Source organism: Trichosurus vulpecula, chromosome 8 (assembly GCF_011100635.1).
Source record: "Trichosurus vulpecula isolate mTriVul1 chromosome 8, mTriVul1.pri, whole genome shotgun sequence".
Lineage (NCBI taxonomy): Eukaryota > Metazoa > Chordata > Mammalia > Diprotodontia > Phalangeridae > Trichosurus > Trichosurus vulpecula.
The window spans coordinates 51,937,143-51,958,939 of NC_050580.1; the positions used below are offsets into that span (position 1 = coordinate 51,937,143).

The 21,797-nt window shown below is 46.6% G+C and overlaps 1 protein-coding gene across 1 annotated transcript in view; it reads left to right on the forward strand.

Moving 5' to 3' along the window:
* The first annotated feature begins 1,190 nt into the window (after positions 1-1,190).
* Positions 1,191-21,797, forward strand: part of C8H15orf39 (chromosome 8 C15orf39 homolog) — a 36,494-nt gene continuing 15,887 nt past the window's right edge. Inside the window, exons 1-2 of the mRNA XM_036736504.1 lie at positions 1,191-1,271; positions 4,265-4,745. Of these exons, the coding sequence (XP_036592399.1) occupies positions 1,191-1,271; positions 4,265-4,745 (562 nt within the window). The remainder of the gene's footprint in view (positions 1,272-4,264; positions 4,746-21,797) is intronic.

Genomic DNA, 21,797 nt, shown 5'->3' on the forward strand with positions numbered 1-21,797 from the left:
TTGAGCGGCATCATGCATTTATTATTTGTTAACTCTGCTTAATTTCTTCTGTGTGTGCACACAATCTGACATTTTGCGTCACTTACTGATGTTATGTTGCTTTGCTGCTTTGGCACATGGATATGTGTGTACCGCTGAGACATACCCATGTAGTCAAAGAATATCCATTTGGTACCTGTGTGGATAGATTAGGGGGAAAGAGGGTGGCTGTACAGAGACCAATTAGGAGGTTTCTCCAGTAGAGAAGTGACAAGGGCCTGAACAGAACAGTGATTGCAGCATCAGAGGAGAGAAGGGGACAGATAGAAGGGATGTCATGGAGCTAGAATCAATAAAACTTGGCAACTGAAAGAAATAGAGGGTGAGTGAGCAGGAAGAAACGAAGATGGCTTCTAGGTTGTGAATCTACCTTCACCAGAAATAGGGAAGTTAGGAAGAGGAATGAGTTGGGGGAGAGCTGATGAATTTGCTTTCAAACATGTTGAGTTTGAGATGCCTATGCGAAGTCCAGATTCACATGGCTAGTAAGCAGTTTAAGATGTGGGACTGGAACTGAGAATAGAGATTTTGGAATCATCTTCCTAGAGATAATAGAGTCCATGGGAACTCACACAATCACCAAGAAGAATTGTAAAGAGAAAATAGAAGAGAGTCTAAGATAAAATCCTGGAATCCATCTAGGCATGGCAGGGGGCGGGGGGGGGGGGGGCGGGCAATGTGGTGAGAACAGGAATGTTAACTTAGCATGAGTAACTCCATCTTGCATTAAGCCTCGATGTGGTGACGGAGTTCATGGGACTGAACTGTTTTTCTGATGGTTATTTTTCAGTAACAAGATAAGCATTTGTGTGGTACAATTTGGTAAACAACATATGTGTGTTCCTAAACAACTGATAAGCATATGTGGACCCTCAGATAGGACAGCCCACCAGTGAGATACTATCGTAAACAACTTTATCATTGGTTTATGTAATCAACTACCAATCATATTACATGGCAAACAAATTAGGTAATAAAACACAAATCAGAACTTGGGTGTAACCCATAATGCCCCTTGCTAGAACTATAAGAAACCCCAATGGAGGCTCCACTCACGAGGCCCGTTCCTGAGTCACTGTTAGGAGAGACTCCTGCAGCGCTTGCACTTGAGACTTGAGCAGGCTGCATTTGCTTGAGAGCAGCGTTGAGTGATGGAGATTTGTCAGAATGCTGCCTTGGAAGGAGACCCCCCAGCCCTGGGTGGGCAGAGAGAAAACCTTGTGGGCACCAATGTAAGACACCATGATAAGATAACACTAGCCAGAACCTTTAGGAATCAAGTCAGTGATTTATTACTAGAGGTATTTGTGTTTGTATTGCTGATACTTTACATGAATAAAGATTGATTGCATGCATTGATGAATGTAAGTCTGATTTAGCATTTCCATCCCATGAATCCAAATACATAGTGGTAAATCCGGTATGGCGCATGATCCTGGGTGTACAGAACATGGATGATGATCCAGCAAAAAAGACTGAGAAATCAGACAAGTAGAACATCAACCAGTCAAGAACAGCATCCTGAAAACCAAGGGAAAGCACAGTCAGAAGGACAAAGTGGTCAACAACACCACAGGCCACAGAGAGATCAAGAAGGAAGAGAACTCTGAAAAACCCACTGAGTTTAACAATATTCTTGATAACCAACATTTAAACAGGATGGACATTATCTCTTCAAGAGGGGCAATCAGGAAAGCCCTGATAAGATGGAGTAGTTCCCCAAACAACCTGAAGAGATTGCAAGGAGTCAGACACTGTTGATCTTTGATTCAAATGGAAGAATTCTCCCAATCAAACAGAGGTGACTGTAAGCTGGGCCACAGTATGCAGGCCTGATAGGACACTGGGGACTCCAGATGTCTGGCTGATGAAAGCTCAGCCACTCCCAGTCTTGATCTATAAAAGTAAATTGGGCACATTCTTAAGAGGTCTCCAGAGGGCTAGCTTTTCCCTCTAACCTTCTTCCAGAAGTGGGGGTAAGAGAAGGAAGGGAAAAGTTTGGTTTGTTCAGCAAACTCCAAAGCATGCTCACCTTTCAAATGGAGTCACAACTATAGGTGGGACTATGAATGGTGGGAGAAAAGTGTAAGAACTCTGTGGGAGAGAAGGACTCAACAGAATGGCAGGTTGCCCCCAGTTCAGGTCCTTTGCAGGGTGGGACTGATAGGGTCTGTGAGTAAGAGTCATGCTTCTGTATTTCTTCTTAGGGGTCCTTTGAGGACTTAGTCTCACATCTTTTGTGGGATGAAATAAAGGCTGTTCCAAACCCAATAACTAAATGTAAAGTGTCTATGTAGGATTTGGAGAATCTACCACCCAGAATAAGAGTACCCTGAACGTAAACTATGCTTAAGTTTTACTTTGGAGTTTTCCTCCATTAATCTAGGTGGAGGCAATGAGCTGAGCCAATAGAGAAATTGACTCATGTTCCCACCATCCAACCCAGGCCATGTGAGCCCAGAGTCCCAGGGGGCCATTGGTCATGGGTCACACCTCATCTGTGCTTACAACAACCCTGCGACATAGTTAATATGGGTATTATTGTTCCTTTTTACAGATGAGGGAATGGAGGTTCAGAGAGTTTTGCCTGTTATCACACAAATAGTAGGTGTCAGAGATGCAATTCACACCGAGGTCCTCCAGAATCCTGATTCCAGAACTCGATCCACTACATATACTGTCTCTCTTGGGTTTGTTTTTGACTTTGCAGTTAGGAAGTTTCAGCCAAGTGTTGGGTTCCATGAGGTTGGAGAGTGGGAACCCTCTTTACAAAGGACAAGAGAATTCCAAAACAGCTTCAGAGAGGCAGTGATGTGACCTCTCAGCCTGAGAGGTAGTGACTGTGGACAGGGAAATCATGGGCTTATATGGTGTCAAGACCTTCTGCACCTTCAACTGGGGCCATGTTATATGGCCTGGCAACAGGAGGAGCAGCAAGGTGCTAAACTCCAGTATGGAGCAAAACCCTGGGCTTTTCCTTCTGCCATCACCATAAGAGATTTTGATGTTGTGAGTCTATCAATCCTAAAGGCTCACTGTTCCTGAGTCACTTATGTTGTAGCCTTTTTTTTTTTTTTTTGGTACATGAGCTAAAAAGTAATCTTGTACTTGAGAGGAAAAAGCGAGTGGCAAGTGAAAAATAGAGGCAACAGCTATAGGCAGTAAAAAGGCTGGGGCCTACAGGTGCAGAATGTTGCATACACCATAACAGTCACTGTTCATTGGTTTTACAATCCTGTTTTTCTTTGTTACAAGGAAAGTTATGCATATAAAGACAAAAGACAGTAGTAAAATATTTCACTTATAAAGAAATTAATTTGGTTGCTGTATACATGATGTGCTTGGGGCAAGGAAAGGCTAGAACTGTTCTCAAATATACTGGGGAAGATTAGCAGAAATTGCCTAAGATTCTGTGTGTGTGTGTGTGTGTGTGTGTGTGTGTGTGTGTGTGTGTGTGTGTGAGTGTGAGTAAGAGAGAGAGACAGACAGACAGAGAGACAGAGACAGAGACAGAGACTGAGAGAGCCAGAGGAAGCAAGAAAGTAACAGAGACAGAGAATACCAACTCTGGGGCCTAATCTAGCCTAATTTTTAGGAGGAGCTGGTTGCTTTGTGGTGGAGCGGAAAGAGCCCAGCTGTGGAAATCAGGACTCCTGGATTGTAGTCCCTGTCCTGACACAATTGTTGCTTGATTTTGTGCAAACCCTTTGCCTTCTCTGGACCTGTTTCCCTCTCTGAAAAGTGGGGGAAATGGTCTTGATAATGTCTAAGGTTCTTTCTGAAATAGATGTAGCAGCAGGGTGCAGGGGAGCTTAGGAGAAGTATCAGCGGTGGGGACCTGAAGGGGGTGGGGTAGGATCAGAGACCTGGGGGGCTCTGAGGGAAAGAAAGGGGTATAGGCAAGCGGGAATAGGAGAAGTAAGGGCATGGAGAAGGGGCTGGCTGCCGGGTGATTCCTGGGCATCTCCGCAGTAAGCTAACATCATGCAAATGAAATGTAAAACCACATGCAAATCAGCTCCAACTATGGTTTGGCACTCGGGGCTGTCTGGGGCGCCTCCCTCAGAAACGGGATGCAGCGCCCCAGTCCCGAGTAGAGGAGCTAACGGCGGCGGGCGGGCGGCAGCCCAGAGCTCCGCCTGCTCCCGCCCCCGCCCCCGCCCCCGCCCCCGCAGCGCCCCCTCCTTCCCTCTCCCGCCCTCCCACCCCCGGCCATCCCCGGCAGGGTAGCGGAGGGTGCCTGGGCCAGCTGCGCCCCAGTCTCTCCCTCTGCCTGTCGGCGTTCACACCGCGCCTCCTTGTTGACGAATCCGCCAATTGTCCTGGGGCCCCGGGTGTGCCCCCACCCCCCACACCGGCCCTTGGCTCTCCTGTCTGCCGGCCCTGCCCTCCTCCCTCCACCTCCCCGGCCCTCGGCTCCTCCCCGCCCCCTTTGCCCGCCCGGGGACTGCAGACTGCGCCCAGCCGCCGCGGGGAACGGCAGTCCTGGAGGCAGCTCCAGCGGCCCGGCTCGTCGCTGAGGTCTGCTAGCGGTTGCGGCCACCCCTCGGGGCGCTCCGGCTCCCCGCAGCCAGGAAGCCCCCGCCTCTCCGGAATACCCCCCCTCCAGCCCAGACCACCCCCCCGCCCGCGGCTCCTGGAAGATGCCCCAGCGGGCACGCACTCCAACAGGAGGGAGCAGCAGCGGACGAGCCAAAAAGCAACAGGTAAGCGGGCTTCCTTCTTCTGCCGCCGCGCCTCCCCCTCCCCGGCCCGGCCGCCTGGCCCAGTCTAGCCCCCGGCCCCGGCCCTCGAGCTTCCTTCCGGACTCAACGCGGGCCCTGGCAGAAAAGTTAGGCTGACTTGACTTCCCATTCTACTGGTCTGGGCTGAGGGGACTGAGGACCCCCCTATCCCTCCCACTGGCGAGCCGTGCGCAGGGCTCCGGGTAGCTCAGAAGCCCCCTTGCTCCGCAGCCCCCGTTGCATCTCCCCCATCCCGACCGCGGAAGGTCTGGGATGGCTGTCTCAGGGTCTTGGCAGGGGAATAGGGAGCCCCCTCCAGCAGAGAGGCGGCCGGGGGTGTTACTGCATTATTGCATCAGGTCGCCTGCCCAGGGGACCCAGAGCTGGGCCGTAGTGGGGTTTCGGGGTGTCGGTGGGGAGTGGCGAACAGTGCCAGCCGAGAGCCAGCACCGCACTCCCAGTGACTGGCCGAGAAGTTCGGGAGCCCGGGGGAGGGGACAGAGGGGCAGCGGGAAAGAGATGGATACAGCCCCTGCCCCGCTCCTGCTTCTCTCTCGGGATGGCTGACCTGGCAACAGCCGGGGGTGGGGGGCGAAGAAGGGTCTGGCCATGTGGCCTTAGGAAGGAGCTGATGTCGGGGTCCCCTCTCCCAGCGCCCTGTCCTGAGGCCTTGTATCTATGGGCCAGTCCGGTCACATACACCGTCAGCCCCCCTCCCCAACGCACACACCCCCCTCCATCTCTTTCCCCCTCCTCCCCCACAGCTGTAGCCTGTGATTGGGCTTTCCGGGACTTAGAGAGAAGGGAACCGGCCGGCCTGCGGGCGGCGGAGCAAGCGAAAACGACCCAGGGTCCGAGGGGCAGGAGCCGGCGGGCCGAGCTGCCAGTGGGCCTAGGGCGCCTGGTGACCCGTTGGGCCCAGAGAGTGACGCCGGATGGGTGCATTTCTAGGCCAGGGACAGAAAGCTGGGCCCAGTACCTGCGTGAGCATGTCCAAGCGTGCATCTTGTGTGTGTATGTGCGTGCACTTGTGAATGTGTGTTTACCACTGTGGATACATGAGTAAGCCCACACGTGCGCTTGTGGCTTTGCTTTTCCGACGGCGGGTCTTCCTGAAGGCTGCGGCCCACTGCAGCTCCTCAGTCAGCCTTGTGTCAGTCGATCCATGTTCCAGAGCATTTCTTTTGCTGGGGACCGACGCCTCGGCATGAATGGATGTGGTGCTTGTGCGCCCCGCCCCCAGTCGGGACCCGCCGGCGGGTGGTGGTGGTAGTGGGGTTTGGATCACAAGTCCCCGGACCCCTTGACCCAGGAACCTGCTGCTCCAGATAAAAGAGCCTCGGTCGGGTGGGGGGCGGGGAGCACAGTGTTCCTGCCTCGGTTGAGATGAAATGAAAGGCTGTCTTTGTGCTGTCTGTGTGTGAGGCCCCAGTGCCCTGGAAGGAGACACCAAAGTCACGAGTGGCTGGGGTGGAGCAGGCCTGAGGCCATTTTAGGCCCCCTTCAACTCAGAACTGGGGAATAGCCAGCTCGAAGTGTTGAAGGGGGATGCACCAGGCTGTCAATGAAAGGACCATGCACCTGGAGGAAGCTAGTGGTGGGCACCATTGGTACTGCTGTGAGGAAAGGAAAACAACCAAGAGAAAGGCTGTGGCTTTGGCCCTTCCTGCTGCCCTCTTTCCACAGTTAAATGGGAGACTCCACCATGGCTGCCATTAGCAGTAACTTTTCTTAAAATGTTGAAATGGAAGGAACCAGAAAGATAGTATAGTCCAGGGGTTTTTAACGCTGGGGGTGCAACAGACATACCACCTCCATCATGAACTTGGATGGGGAAAAAATTACATCTGTAGATCCACTGAGGCCTTTAGCACAGTGCCTGGCACATAGTAGGCCTTTAACAAATGCTTGTTGACTTACTGACTTGACACTCATCTTTGTTTGGTTTCCTTTGTTTTCTTATGTATTTTATTATATGGATTTAAAACATTATGTGCTAAGGTCCATAGTCCTCCCCAGACTGCCAAAGGAGCCACTGATCAAAAATGGTTAAGCACCCCCAATCTAGTCTAACCCCCCTCATTTTACCAAGAAGTAAACTAAACCTAGAGGGAGGAGTTAACATGTCCAAGATAACACCTGGAATGAGTAGTAGAGTTTGGATTAGACCCAGGTCTCTTGACTTTTGTTTCATGATTTGACTTTAATCAGACAGGATCTTTTCCTTCATGGTTGGGGTTCCCAATTTTTTTCAGTCCAGTACTCTTGGCTTTCAATAAACCTTTAGCTAGCCACCTATTCAATATGAAGGAAATAAATTAGAGTTTGTCATACCTATACAAATAAATATTAATTTCTGTGGGATAATAGTTATTTGCCAAATATTGGGAGTTGTTTGCCATTACGGTATCTCAGTTTGGGAACCCCTGCTTTATGAGATGACCTTTTGGCTCCTTTTTGGGAGAGTGAGGTAAAGAAGGGAAGTCTAGCCTTCAGAACTGTACTGATTTGGTGAACCAAATCCAGGGATACCTGGCCATATTTCTCTCCCGCATCCCCTCCCCAACAGCACCCTTTGCACCTGGGGTCCCAGGAGGAATCAGAAGAGAAAGGGCTGGAATGTCTCCAAATTCTAGGAGAATTAGAAGAGCCCTGTCCCCTTTCCCTAGACAGAGGCTGGGGTCCTGCTTTGGGGAAACAGCAGTCTCTGCTATAAAACTGTGCTTAGAGCTCCCCCTGCAGGAATTGTGTGGACTTTTCCTCGAGGTCCTTTCCTGGGAGCATCTGCAAAGAGTAGAGACTTGACCCTTTGAATGAATAACACCGTGGGATTCCTAGGCTCTAGGAATGAGTGGGTGTCTCCTCACACCCTCCTGCCTTAGAATGAAAAGAGCATCTGCTGGTTTTTTTTCCCTGGGTTTGGTTCTGTGTGTGTATGTCCGGGGAGGGGGACAGGACCCGAGAACTGTGATTTCATCTGCAGAGAATTCCCAGTGTGGAAACTCAATCAACATCTGGCAGAAGGCTAGCCTTAGAGAGATGCCCAGGGGACACTAAGAGTTTAAGACACTTGTCCATGAACATATAATGTGTGTCCCAGGCAGGGCTTGAAAAGAGAGCTTCCTATTGCTAAGACCCTCAAGCTGCCTCTGTTACTTGGATGAAGGAGGCTGAAGAGATCCTTCATTGGCCTTTCCATCTTCTGGGTGAGGTGGATAGAGTGGTGAACTTGGAAGCAGGAAAAGCTAAGTTCAGATCCTACTTTGGACACTCAGTAGCTGTGGGATGATAGGCAATCACATAAAGTCTTTCAACTCTATTTCTCATATGTAAAATGAGGCTAGTAATACCACCTACCTCCTAGGGTATATGAATAAAAATGAGATAATGTGTAAAGGGCTATGTAAATGATAGCTACTATTTAAAGTTCCTACTACGGGTAAGGCACTGGGCATATTAAGACAAAATGGGGCAGGGGGCAGGTCCCAGCCCTCAAGGAACTTGTATTCTTCTTGGGGGATATGACATGTAAATAGAGAAGTATAGGTATATGATAGTTTGAGTAGAGAGTAGGGAGCCAGGACTAAGGGGTTGGCGCTTCCCAGAGGAGGCAGCCTATGGCACATGAGCTGAGCCATGAACAAAGCCAGGGACATAAAGAGGAGGAGGGGCAATGCATTCCAGAATGGGGGGAGGGGCAGCATAAACAATATGTAGAGTGCTGAACATTCCAGAGAACAGCAAACAGCCACCAGTTTGTCGGGAATCTAAAGGGAAGGAATGTCCAGTAAGCTTAGGAAGAGTCACCTACTTGAAGAAATCCAGCACTCTCCTGCCTCCAAGCGCACACTTCTTCAGAGATGTGGGCGGAGAGTGGTCAGGAGGTACGGATAGGTGTTCCTTTGGGGATGGATGGGAGAGTTCTTGGTGCTGTTCTTTTCTCACTTTAGGGTTGGGGAAAGACCCTTTGAAGTTATCAGGGAATTCTGTGAGATTCACTTAGGAATGCGCCCTTCTCTTCTCCACACTCCCAAGGGGGGAGGTGCTCATAATCTGAAGCAGACTCTTTCCCTTTAGGGAAAACGGCACCTCACCACCCCCTGCTCCCCTTCCCCAACTTAATCTGATAGTCCCTGAAGAAGCTAGGTGGCTCAGGGGAGCCAGGTCAGACCTGGTTCAGAGCTTGGGGGTAGAGAATGACAGGGACAGGAAGGGAGGGTGCACGTGGGCAGGTAAATACCCCCTTGTGGTCTACTAGAAGGGAAAGGTGGTCTTCCAAACTGTCAGCCCTTTGCCCAATCCAGGCACATGCCAAATTGTTTGATATCTGAGTGGTTATTTAACAGGTTGGGCTGACTCTGCCTCTATTCCCCGAGCTCCCCCTCCCCTGAGAGAAACTAACTTTACAAGCCTTTTGGTAGGGAGGGGGATTCCCAGAGAGACCAGGTTAATTAGGTGCTACAGAGTTGAAACTCTTGAGAGCTCCCTGGTGGGGGCCTACTTGGTTCCTGCTCTATAGTCCATGGGTACAGAACCTGAACATGCAGGGAGGGAGGAGGGCACTCCTCCTACTCATCCTCCAGGATCCTTCCCTGCTCCTCTTACCTCTTCAAAGCAAATTCTTCTTTCTACTTTCCACCCCACTAAAAACCAAAAGCACTAGAGGATTCAGTCCTCCTGGGTTTCTTTTCCTCTAGGCCTGGCCAGCATTAACCTTTGCCCTAGAAAGATCAGGCCTCCGTTTAGAGAGTGGGGGAGGTCATCTGAGCTTCCAGCTTGAAGGTGAGCTGGGTGAGATGGAGATTAGAGGAGAGCCCCTCCCCAAGGAGTTGTCGAGAGAATCGAAGCAGGTGGGAGACCCAGCATCACTCAGCTAGATGGTAGGATCCTCACTCTGGACCTGGAAGAGACCTCAGTCCAGCCCCCTCATTCTACAGCTAGAGAGACTGAGTAAATTGTTCAGGGTGACACAAGTAGTAAGCATTAGAAGTGGATCTTCAATTCTCTGCTTTCAGAGCTGCTTGTTTCTTTCCCTCTCTTTCTGAGTATCAGTTAATTTTTTGGAATTATCATTAGTTTTTTTCTTCCCCCCCCTCCAAGAAATGAAAAATAGAATCTTTGTGACAAATTATTGGTCAAGCAAAAACAAATTCCCACATTGGCCATGGCCCCAAACATGTCTCACTGGGCATTGTTAGTCTGTCACCTCTCTGTCAGTGGGTGGGGAGCATTCTTTATTTATCTGTCCCTGGGAATCATGGGTCATTGTTGCATTAGTCTTTCAAAGTTGTAAATTTTTTTTTTTTTTACAATATTGAGGTTACAGTCTGAATCGTCTTTTAGGTTCTGCTCATTTCTCTTTGGTCAGTGCTTGTGCTGTGGTCCACACTGTCTGTCTTTGAGGGCTGAGATAAGGAGCTGAACTGCCCCAGGTTAGAGCAGGTTGACTTTATAGAGTCACTCTCTTCTCAAGAGGAAGTAGGCATAGCACACACCTTCCTAGCTCCTGGGCCCAGAGTTCCTTACTTACTCCACCCCAAGGTGCTGCCAAGAGGGTTCCCATGAATGGAGGCTATGTGGGAAGGAGGGAGATATTGCTTCAAGGGACTCTGACAATTGGTCCCAAGCATCCCTGTCCTGCCTTCACCGTTTCCTGGCCGAAAGCCTGATGTGGCTGCATGTCATTGGTGGTTAAGAGGGGCTTCCCCTTCAGGTGCCAGTCACGCTCCTGGGGCTGGCATATCTGAGGGCCCTTGTGACATGAACTGGAGTGTGGGGATGACTCATATCTCCTGGAAAGGAAATAAGACCCATGAGTTCCATGCCTTCTGTTTAGGTAGCAGTCAGAAGATAGAACCTTAGGGCAGAGGTGGAACTGTGTTGAGACTCTGCCCCATGGAGTATAGGGAGTCACTAATTGCATGGTGTGCTTCCTAGGAGCCCTCCCTCTCCCCAAGTGGTGTGTAGTGGGAGAACCAGGAGGCCTGGCCTCCAGTCTCAGCCCTGTTACTAGCTTGCTGTGTGGCACAGGCTAACTTACCTCCCCTCTCTGAGCCTGAGCTTGATTTCATCATCTGTAAGATAAAGGGTTTAGACTGGTAGATGGTCTCTACAAGGTCACTTCCAGCCCTTTTCTCCTCATCCCCACTATTCATCCAGCCACAAAGTCCTGTCTAGTGTCCCTTCCTAGCAGAATCTCATTCTTTCTTCTCTCTTTCCGCTTTCCCTACTCTCTTGTAGACCTCTAACAACTCCAGATGGGACGGCCCCAGCATCACCCTACCTACCTGGCTTAGGGCCTCTTTACCTCTCTCTTGGGCCATTGTCCCAGGGCCTCTTCACCTTTGATTCACCCAGATACATCTTAACTCTTGAATCATGTCTCTGTAATTTGGGCAAAGTATCTGGCACAGAAATTGGAACTAGATCTGTGATTTCCTTGGTATGAGGAACTCCCAGGTGAGAAATGCCATCTACCATTGGTGGGCACCAATTTAATCATAGTTGCCTAGAACTCTAAGAGGTTACATGACTTTGCCCAGGGTAATACAGCGTATATGTGTCAGAGTTAGAATTTGAGTTTGAGAATTTGAGTTCATCTCTTCCTGGCTTGGAAGCCAGCTTTATCCACTAAGCCACACTGCCTCTAACATAATAAACGGGTTCAGTTTTGGCCATGAACTCATTATCTTTCCCCTAAGACCCTTCTCTCTTTCTGACCTGCCCTAAGGGCTCCACCATCCTCTCCTCCCACAGGTTCATAACCTAAGTATCCTCACTCTTCCTTCTCTCTCACCACCCCCATACTTACTCAGTTGCCAAGATCTGCCTATTCCCCCTTCTTAACACTCTCCTATGCGCCCCCTTTTCTTTTCCAACCCAGCCACCAGCCTGGTACAGGCCATTATCACTTCATTCTCAGCTCAGTCTTCTGGTTGGCCACAAGTCTCTCTCCACTCCAGTCCATCATCCACTCAGCTGCCAAAGTGATTTTCCTAAAGCCCAAGTCTGATCACGTTACTCCCCCAACTCAATAAACTGCCGTGGCTCCCTATCACCTCTAGGATCAAATATACAATCATCTTTTGTTCAAAGCTCTTCATTACTTGCCTTCTCTTATTTTTTCAGTCTTTTTATACCTTATACCACCTAGCCCCACATACTCTATAATCTAGATGCTTCCGTCTCTTGATGGTGTTTTCACTGGCTGTTCCCCAACCCTCTGCCTCCTCATCTCAACCTTCTTGCTTCAAGTTCCAGCTAAAATCCTACTTTCTTCCAGAAGCCTTTTCCAGTCCTCCTTCCATCAATCAGTTAATATTCATGGAGTGCCTTTATGTGCCAAACATGAAAGAAAGGCAAAAAAAAATCCCATTTTCAGGGAGTTCACAGTCTAACAGGTAGGCAACATGCAAGCAATTATGTATAGAAAGCCTAACTATAGGATCAATTGGGGGCAGTCTCAGAGAGAAGGCACTAAGATAAAGGAGGACCAGGGAAAGGGGACTTCTTAAGCCAAGACTTGAAGGAAGTCAGGGAAGCCAGGAGATGGAGATGAGGGAGAGAATTCCAGGCCTGGGACACAGCCAGGGAAAATACCTGGAGCCGAGAAGTTTTCTATTTGATCCTGGAAGCAATAGGAAGTCATTGTGATTTACTGAATAGGGGGTGACAGGGTCAGACTTACTTTTTAGTGAAGGATGGACTGGAGTGGGGAGAGTCTTGTGGTAGGGAAGCCAGCCGGAGGCTAAAGCAACAGTCCAGGTGTGAAGGTGATGGGGGCCTGGGGGTGGAGGTGGGGGGGTGGGGTCTGGCAATGTCAATCAAGCCAGTCAATAAACATTTATTAAGTACATGTGCCAGGCACTATGCTAAGCATTGGAAATAAAAATACAAATAAAATCCAAGACAGTCTCTGCCCTCAAGGAGCTAAGGGGGGGGGGGAGGTCCCCATCACAGGGGCACAATGAAACAAAGCCCAACAGAAATGTAGCTTAGGGAGAAATAAGAAGACTGTGCTGAGCCTCCTCCTTAAATGGAGGGCCTGAAGCCCGTTGTCTTGCTTCTACTCAGGGGGAAAGGGGACATATAGGAGAGATGAGAAGACTATAGAATAGAGAGGACTTAGCAATAGATTGGATATGGATATGGGGGAGTGGGTAAGAGTGAGGAGCTAAGGACAACACCTTGGCTGTAAGCATGGGAGACCAGGAGGACGGTGCAACTAGATGTCCCAGTGGAGAGATTACTGGGTCTAGAGTCAGGAAGACTGAATTCAAATCCAGCCTCAAATGCTTATTGGTTCTGTGACCCTGGGCAAGTCACTTAACTTCTGCCTGACTCAGTTTCCTCAACTATAAAAGGGGATCATAACAGGATAGAGGGAAATGTAGCTAGTCTTTCACAACATGACTATTATGGAAGTATTTTGCATGACTGCACATGTATAACCTGTATCAAATTGCTTGCCTTCTCAATGAGGAGGGAAGAAGAGAGAATTTGGAACTCAAAGTTTTAAAAAAACGAATGTTAAAAATTGTTTTCACATGTAGCTGGGAAATAAGATACATAGGCAATGGGGTATAGAAATCTCTCTTACCCTACAGGAAAATAGAAGGGGAAGAGGATGGGAGGTGGGGCTGGTGTGATAGAAGGGAGGGCAGATCGGGGGAAGGGGTAATCAGAAGCAAAACACTTTTGGGGAGGGATAGGTGAAAGAAGAGAGAAGGTAGAATAAATAAGGGTAGGATGAATAGGATGAAAGGAAATACAGTTAGCAATAGTAACTGTGGAAAAAGATTTTGAAGCAAGTTTCTCCGATAAAGGCCTCATTTCTCTAACATATAGAGAACTGTGTCAAATTTATGAAAATAAGAGCCATTCCCCAATTGATAAATGATCAAAAGATATAATCAGTTTTCAGATGAAGTAATTAAAGCTATCTATAGCTGTATGAAAAAATGTTATTCTAACTCACTATTGATTGGCGAAATGCAAGTTAAAACAATTTGGAGGCACTAGCTTATACCTATTAGATTAGAGAATAGGATGGAAAAGGTAAATGACAAATGTTGGAAGGGATGTGGGGAAAATGAGACATAAAGGTACTGTTGTAGCTGTGAATTGATTAAACCATTCTGTAGAGCAATTTGGAACTATGCCCCAAGGGCTGTAAAACCATGTATACTTTTGACATAGCAACACCATTACTAGGTTTGTATCCCAAAAGAGATAAAAAGCAAAAAGGAAAAGGACCTATATGTACAAAAATATTTATAGCAGCTCTTTTCTGGGGGTAAAGAATTAGAAATTGAGGGGATGCCCATCAGTTGGGGAATGGCTAAATAAGTTGTGGTATGTGATTGTGATGGAATACTATTGTACTATAAGAAGTGATGAGCAGGATGCTCTCAGAAGAACCTGGAAAGACTTACATGGGCTGATGCAAAGTGAAATGTACTGAGTACAAAGTAACAGTAATATTGTACGGTGATTAGCTGTGAATGACTTAGCTATTATCAGCAATACAATGATCCAAGAGACCTCTGAAGGACTTATGATGAGGAATGCTATCCATCCCCAGAGAAAGAACTGATGGTGTCTGAATACAGATTGAAGCAACTTTGGGGTTTTTTCCCACATTATTTTTCTTTGAGTGTTTTTTGGTCTATGTTTTCTTTTACAACATGACTATTATGTGACTACATATGTATAAAACCTATATGGAATTGCTTGCCTTCTCAGTGAGGGGAGATGGAGAAGGAGAAAGAAAAGTTTTAAAAACAGGTTAATTGTTTTTACATGTAACTGAGGGAAAATTAAATGCTAAATTTAAAATAATGGAATCAAAGTATCCCAGCAAATGGTGCGGAAATAATAATTTAAGAAAAGGATCATAGTAGTGCCTACCTCACAGAGTTGTTGTGAGATAATATTTGTAAAATGCTTAAAGGCCCAGTGCCTGGTATATAGTAGGCATTTACTAAATGCTTGTTTCCTTCCCTTCCTTTCTTCTCCCCTCTCTTCCCCTCTGAAATTGTCTACACTTCTGTATATATTTTGTTTGTATGTAGTTGTTTGCATGTTGTCTACCTTATTAGACACTATGCTCCTTGAGAACAGGGACTGGTTTTCTTTTGTCTTTCTTTGTATCCCCATCACTTAGCACACAGTAGGCATTTAATATGTATTTGTTTACCTGGCATAGTTTTTCATCTGTCTCTGAGCTTCAGCATTGGCCATCCCCCTGGCCTGGAATACCCTCTCTCCTCATCCCAGCCTTGAGGAATCTAACCTAATTGTGACTTTTCTTTAACCCCCTTTAAAAAATTCTGAACTTAAACTTCAACTAATGGTAGCACTTCCATATTCACAGGAGAACAGAGAGGATTAAGAGAAACTGTTAATCATGTGTGCTTGCTGTTGGCTGTTGGCTTGACCGTTTGTTGAAGCACACTTCCCTCCCCACTCTGGGCCCTTGGGATTCCGGGCTCTTCCCCAAACTGTAGCTCTCCCCTGTGGCACCCCACCTACCCTTCCAGCTGGGCCTTTACTCTCATTGCTGCCTTGCATGAACCCTTTGTTCCAGCCAGACCAGGCCAGACGACAAACTGGGATCCCGGAATCCAAGGCCTATACTGATCTCTTGCTCCTCAGAACTTGCCTAATGATTTTGGCTCCCACCAAAGAACGAGCCCTTACATTAGCTTTTAAAGACCGATTCGGCACCCCAAAACTGCACAGGGCGGGGAAGAAGCCAGGATACTTACTGCCTGGCTAGGGCAGCACTCTGTTGGGATGCTGCCTTCTTATATTAACTCATGATTCTCTGGTCTGAGCTCAGCTGTCTCTCCAAGTGCTCTCATTGTCAGTGCCCTGGGACAAAGCCTCATCACCCTGTCCTAGTTTCAAATCTTTTTTCCTGTCTTCCTCTGATTCGCCTTTGTCATCTCGCTCTGGTTTGGGCACTCATGCCCCAAGTACCTCTGCTCCAGCTGCTCTGATGATCAGAAGAGCTGGCACTGGAGCTTCATATGTTACTGCAATATTCCCAGAAATTCTCTCATTTGGGGCACTGAGGAGCTGGTCCATCCTGGAGGCAGAAAAGGGGACTTCCTTTGACCTCGAGATTAGAAGCCCCGATATGCAGTCAACTCAACCCACCATTGGGAATGGGATGGCTAAGTCATTTTTTGTCTTTATCCCCAGCATTCCTCCCAGAGCCAAGCATAATAGATGCATGATGATTTATTGATAAGTGAAATCCATTGATTAATTCAATTGATCAATCATAGGATCTCAGGTCTTCCTCTATCACCATATCTACGCCATCACCTAGTGGTCTCTCAACAAAATGAAAATCCTGATGTTTGAAAAAAGATTTTTCTTAATGATGAGCCTGGAACTTTTTGGTGTAAAATGAAAAAATCTTCTTTTAGGCCCTGAAAGGGTAGAGCTGGAAGGAACCTAGGTGGCCATTGAGTTCCACCTCATCATTTTTATAAATAAGGTTGGGGTTGAAACCACCCCATTTTGGACTTTGATACCTTACTTAGGTAAAAAGGGAATGAAAAGTTAAGTGACTTGCCCAGGAAGTCTAATAAGTCTCTGAGGAGGGATTTGAACCCAGGTCTTCTTGATTCCCAGGACTAATGACTTATCTACTGCAACCACATTGTAGTTCTAAAGGTTGATGACCAGGAAGGGATCAACAGGCATTTATGCAATGCTTGATTCATCATGCAACTTAGCTAAGCAATCATTAAATAGCTTCTTTGTGCCGATGCTCTTCAATTAAGGGAGCTACAGGTTTAGTTACATAGTTTGGTGAGAATTGTCTGCTCAAGGCAGCAGTAGAAGCACCACATGGAGATGGCAGAGAGGCAATTTCAGACTGGATAAAATAAGAAAAAAAACTTTCTAGTAATTAGAAATGTCCTGGGGCGGGGGGATGCAGAGCCAAGATGGCAGCTGGAAATCAGGGACTTGCTTAAACTCTCACCCAAATCCCTCCAAACACCTGTAAAAAATGGCTCTGAACAAATTCTAGAGCTGTGGAACCCATGAAATAGCAGAGGGAAGCAGGGCTCCAGCCCAGGATAGCCTGGATAGTTGCTGGGAAGGGTCTATCGCACAGTGCTGGGAGAGGAACGCAGCCTAGCATGGGCAGTGCTGGGACAGACCCGACCTGGAGTGGACCTGGAGCAGGCTTTAGGGCCATGAATCACTGAGCTGTGGCAGTTACCAGACTTCTCAACCCACAAACGCCAAAGACCATGTAGCAGGTTAGTGGGAAAACTGCTAGATCGGGTTAGAAAGCCATCAGGCCCCAGCCCTGTGGGTGGCGAAGGTGGTGCGGCAGTGGTGACAGCAGCAGCAGGAAGCTCTTTCGGCTGCTTCCAGAGCTCCAATGTCGGCTGCTTCCAGAGTCCCTGGCTCACACAGCGGAAGGAATCAAGCAGCAGACCAGAACGGGAGTGCAGGGCTTGCTTTGCCCTGCTTGGATCTGGGTTGCAATCCTGGTTGGTGGTTCTTGGGGGGAGGAGGAGCACTGCTGTGGCAGAGTTTGTGGTGACAGTGGAGTAGAGGTAGCTCTGAAAACAGCAGTGCAGCCCCTAAAGCTTGGGATAAAGCAAGCACTTTTCACTGTTCAAGCAGTCACACACTGACAAAAAGATCAAAGATCCAGTAGCTGGCTGGGAACACGGCCAGGCAGCGAAAAAGGACACAGACTCAGACTCTAGAATCTTTTTTTGGTGACAAAGAAGATCAAAACATACAGCCAGAAGTCAACAAAGTCAGAGAGTCTACATCAAAAGCCTTCAAGAAAAATATGAATTGGTCTCAGGCCATGGAAGAGCTCAAAAAGAATTTGGAAAAGCAAGTAAGAGAAGCAGAGGAAAAATTGGGAAGAGAAATGAGAGAGATGTAAGAAAACCATGAAAAACAAGTCAACAACTTGCTAAAGGAGACCCCAAAAATACTGAAGAAAATAACACCTTAAAAAATAGACTAACCCAAATGTCAAAAGAGCTCCAAAAAGCCAATGAGGAGAAGAATGCCTTCAAAGGCAGAATTAACCAAATGGAAAAGGAGGTCCAAAAAACCACTGAAGAAAATGCCACCTTAAAAATTAGATTGGAGCAAGTGGAAGCAAGTGGAGCTAGTGACTTTATGAGAAATCAAGAAATGTCCTGAAGTAGAATAGACTGTCTCAATATTAATAGTTAGCATTTTTATGGTACTTTACAAATACTATTCTGTTTTATAGCCACAATAATCCTGGGAGGTAGGTGCTATTATGATCCCCATTTTACAACTGAGAAAACAAAGGTAGATAGCAGTTAAGGTGACTTGGTAAGGTCACACAGGTCCAGTAAGGATCTGGGAGCTGCCTCAAGAAAAAAGATTCCTGCCAATCCAACCAAGATTTGGAGGGAAGCAGGAAACTGGGAAAGAATTTTTACAACCAGCGTCTCTGATAAAGGCCTCATTTCAATTAATTTTTTTTTGGAGGGGGGAAGGCAGGGCAATTGGGGTTAAGTGACTTGCCCAAGGTCACACAGCTAGTAAGTGTGTCAAGTGTCTAAGGCCCGATTTCAACTCAGGTCCTCCTGACTCCTGGGCCAGTGCTCTATTCACTGTGCCACCTAGCTGCCCCTTAAAGGCCTCATTTCTAAAATACATAGGGAACTGAGTCAAATTCATAAGAATACAAGTTATTCCCCAATTGATAATTGGTCAAAGGATATGAATAGGCAGTTTTCAGAGGAAGAAATTAAGGTTATCTATAATCATATGAAAAAATGCTCTAAATCACTGTTGATTAGAGTGATACAAATCAAAACAACTCTGAGGTACCACATCACACCTATCAGATTGGCTAAGATGACAAAACAGGAAAGTGACAAATGTTAGAGAAGATGTGGACAAGTTGGAACACATTCGTTGTTGGAGTCGTGAACTGATCCAACCATTCTGGAGAGCAATCTGGAACTTTGCCCAAAGGGCTATAAAAATGTGCATACATTTTGACCCAGCAATACCACTTCTAGGGCTGTATCCCAAAGAGATCATAAAAGTGGGAAAAGGACCCATATGTTCAAAAATATTTATAGCAGCTCTTTTTGTGGTGGCAAAGAATTGGAAATTAAGGGGATGCCCATCAATCGGGGAATGGCTGAATAAGTTTTGGTATATGAATGTCATGGAATGCTATTGTGCTATAAAGAAATGATGAGCAGTTCAAGAAAATGAACTTCGGGAAAACCTGGAAAGAAATATATGAACTGATGCTGAGTGAAGTGAGCAGAACCAGGAGAACATTGTACACAGTAACAGCCACAGTGTGTGAGGGCTGATTTTGATAGACTTAGCCCTTCTCAGCAGTGCAAGGACTTAAAATTTTTTTAAGGGACTCATGGAAAATGCCATCTCCACATCAAGAGAAAGAACTATGGAGTTGGAATGCAGAGTGAAGCAGACTCTTTTCTCTCTTGTTTTGTTTTCTTTCTCATGGTTTCTCCCATTTGTTATAATTCTCCTATGCAACATGACTAATGTGAAAATGTGTTTAATAGGAACGTATGTGTAGAGCCCATATCAGATTGCATGCCTGTAACAGCAATCACACAGGCACTCCCCAGATGGCTGCTAGCACAAGTTCTTTGATCTGCTTTTCTAAAGGAAAGCAACTTTAAAGAGGTCAGCAATCTTACTTTAATTAAACATATATATGATTGACTTAGTTCAGGGGAAAAGTTAGCACCCTGAGCTTCAGAGAAAATATAAACAGAGATTACAATCAGAGAAAATAGCACAGATCAGCAGACGGCTTCTAACTGTCTGACCAAAGCAATACATACATAGTTACCAGAGAGAGAAACACCAACATCTCGGTTTTCAAAGCAGGGGGCAGGGGAGAGGCCGGGGCAGCGCTCTTTAACAGCTACCCAGAGTCTCATCTGGCAAAATCCCATGAACATTCTTCCAATGAGTCAGCCCCAAAGCAAAATGCTAAGCTCAGTATACATACACACTTCTCAGAGCCAGAGGTCATTCTAACCCTCTTTGACCCAGTGCCTAATTAGAAATTAAGCAAAAGGTATGAACCTTCCTACAAACAAGCCTCCCCTACTTTGGGGAAGATCTTCCCATTCTATTAACATTACAATGCCCTCTTGGGGAGGGAGGGGGAGAAAGTTTAAAACTTAGGGAAATGAATGTTGAAAACTGAAAATTAAATATTTTTTAAAAAAGATTCCATACTCCTAGAGTTTAATACACAATGGTCTCCAAAGTGGGTGGTCAGTTTAATCAAAGAGTGGGAACATGGGTCACATCCCCCGCCATAGGTAACTGCATTTGCCTCACAGGCAGGTTTCCAACACACCCTGTCTCCTCTTTCAGCTCTAGAACTAGGATAAGGCTAATGACTCCTGTGGAACCCGCTTGAGCCCCCTTGAAATGCTATCAGAGTGAACCCCAAAACTAAGATGACTGGGAACATTCTCCTGTTTATGACTGATAAAGACCAGGCTCCTTAAACTAGACACTATCTTGATTAATGGCATTCTCTTGTTGTTTTATGGACAGTATCATATTGTGACACTTTTCTTGTTATGACATTCCCTTCTTTATGGCTGAAAGAAACCAGACATCCTGGGGGTACTCTCTTGTTCTATGGAAACTATAATTTTGGCTGACACAGGCATCCTGAGTCAGGAGGAGAGAACACTTCCTTACTCTATGGATATATAATCTATGCAGCCTGGCCCCAAAGTGAGCTCATTTCCAAATGAAATTTGGAAAGAGAATTTGGAAATTTGAGAGAAATAAACATGCACACACAGCCTAATTTGTTTGTCTCTTGAGAGAGAATGGACTCTTTAAGGTTGACACTCCTCAGTCTTACTTTCTCCCAAATCCAGTCAGTCACCCAATTTTTAATTACTACCTTGGCTCAGAGGATAGAGCACACACAGGGCTGGGAATCAGGAAGATTCATCTTCCTGAGTTCAGATCCAGCTGTGTGACCTTGGGCAAGTCACTTCACTCAATTTGCCTCAGTTTCCTTATTTGTAAAATGAACCTAAGGAGAAGGAAATCACAAACCACTCCAGTATCTTTGCCAAGAAAACCCCAAATGGAATCACTGAATCAGACAGACTGAACAGTAACAGCTCCACAACACATCTCTCATATCCATTGCCTTCCTCTAGTCACATAGCTACCACCTTAGCCCAGTGCCTCCTCATCTCCCACCTCCAAACTGACCTCTTTGCCCCCAATCTCCCCTTCTCATCTTCCCCAAAGCTGCCAAAGTAGTTTTCTTAGCCTCAGCCCTCACAGTGTCACTCCCCTATTCAAAAAATTCTAGTTACTCTAGAATCAAAACTTAGTTCATCTTTGTATCATTCTTCATTTCTATTTTTGTGTTTTCTGATGTACATATTAGTACAGGTGTGTGTGTGTGTGTGTGGTATAACTAAGTACATATATATCTTAGAGGGGGGTGTGCAGAAAAGTTTTACTGCTAAGGCACACCATTAGAAAAATTTGGAGAATGATGTTTTTTAAGCATTGAGAGATGGTTTTTGAGGGATTCCTGCTTGTATTTGAATGGGATTAGATGACCTCTGAGGACCAACCCTGATGATTCTTTGCTAAGGGAAGAGACTCTTTCTAGAGAATTGGCACATGCAGAGAGGTCTAGACTGGGCTGCAGAATATCTGGGTTCTAGTTCTGGCTCTGACCCCAATCCCTGCGTGACTTATAGCCCTCATTGCCTCCTTTTAAATGAAAGACAAGTATTTGTAGATCAAATGAGATTTTTAAAGGGCTTAGGTACCTAGCAGTCAATAAATAGTAAGTATGTACTGAGTGTCAGACTCTATGTTAAGTGCAGGAGATTCAGATGGGGACAAAGACAGTCCCTGCCCTCAAGGAGCTTACAATCTGAGAGATGATCAGAAAAGGAAGCTGAAAGAGGGTGGGGCATCAGAGGGTACTCAAGGATGGGGGAGGGATATTGG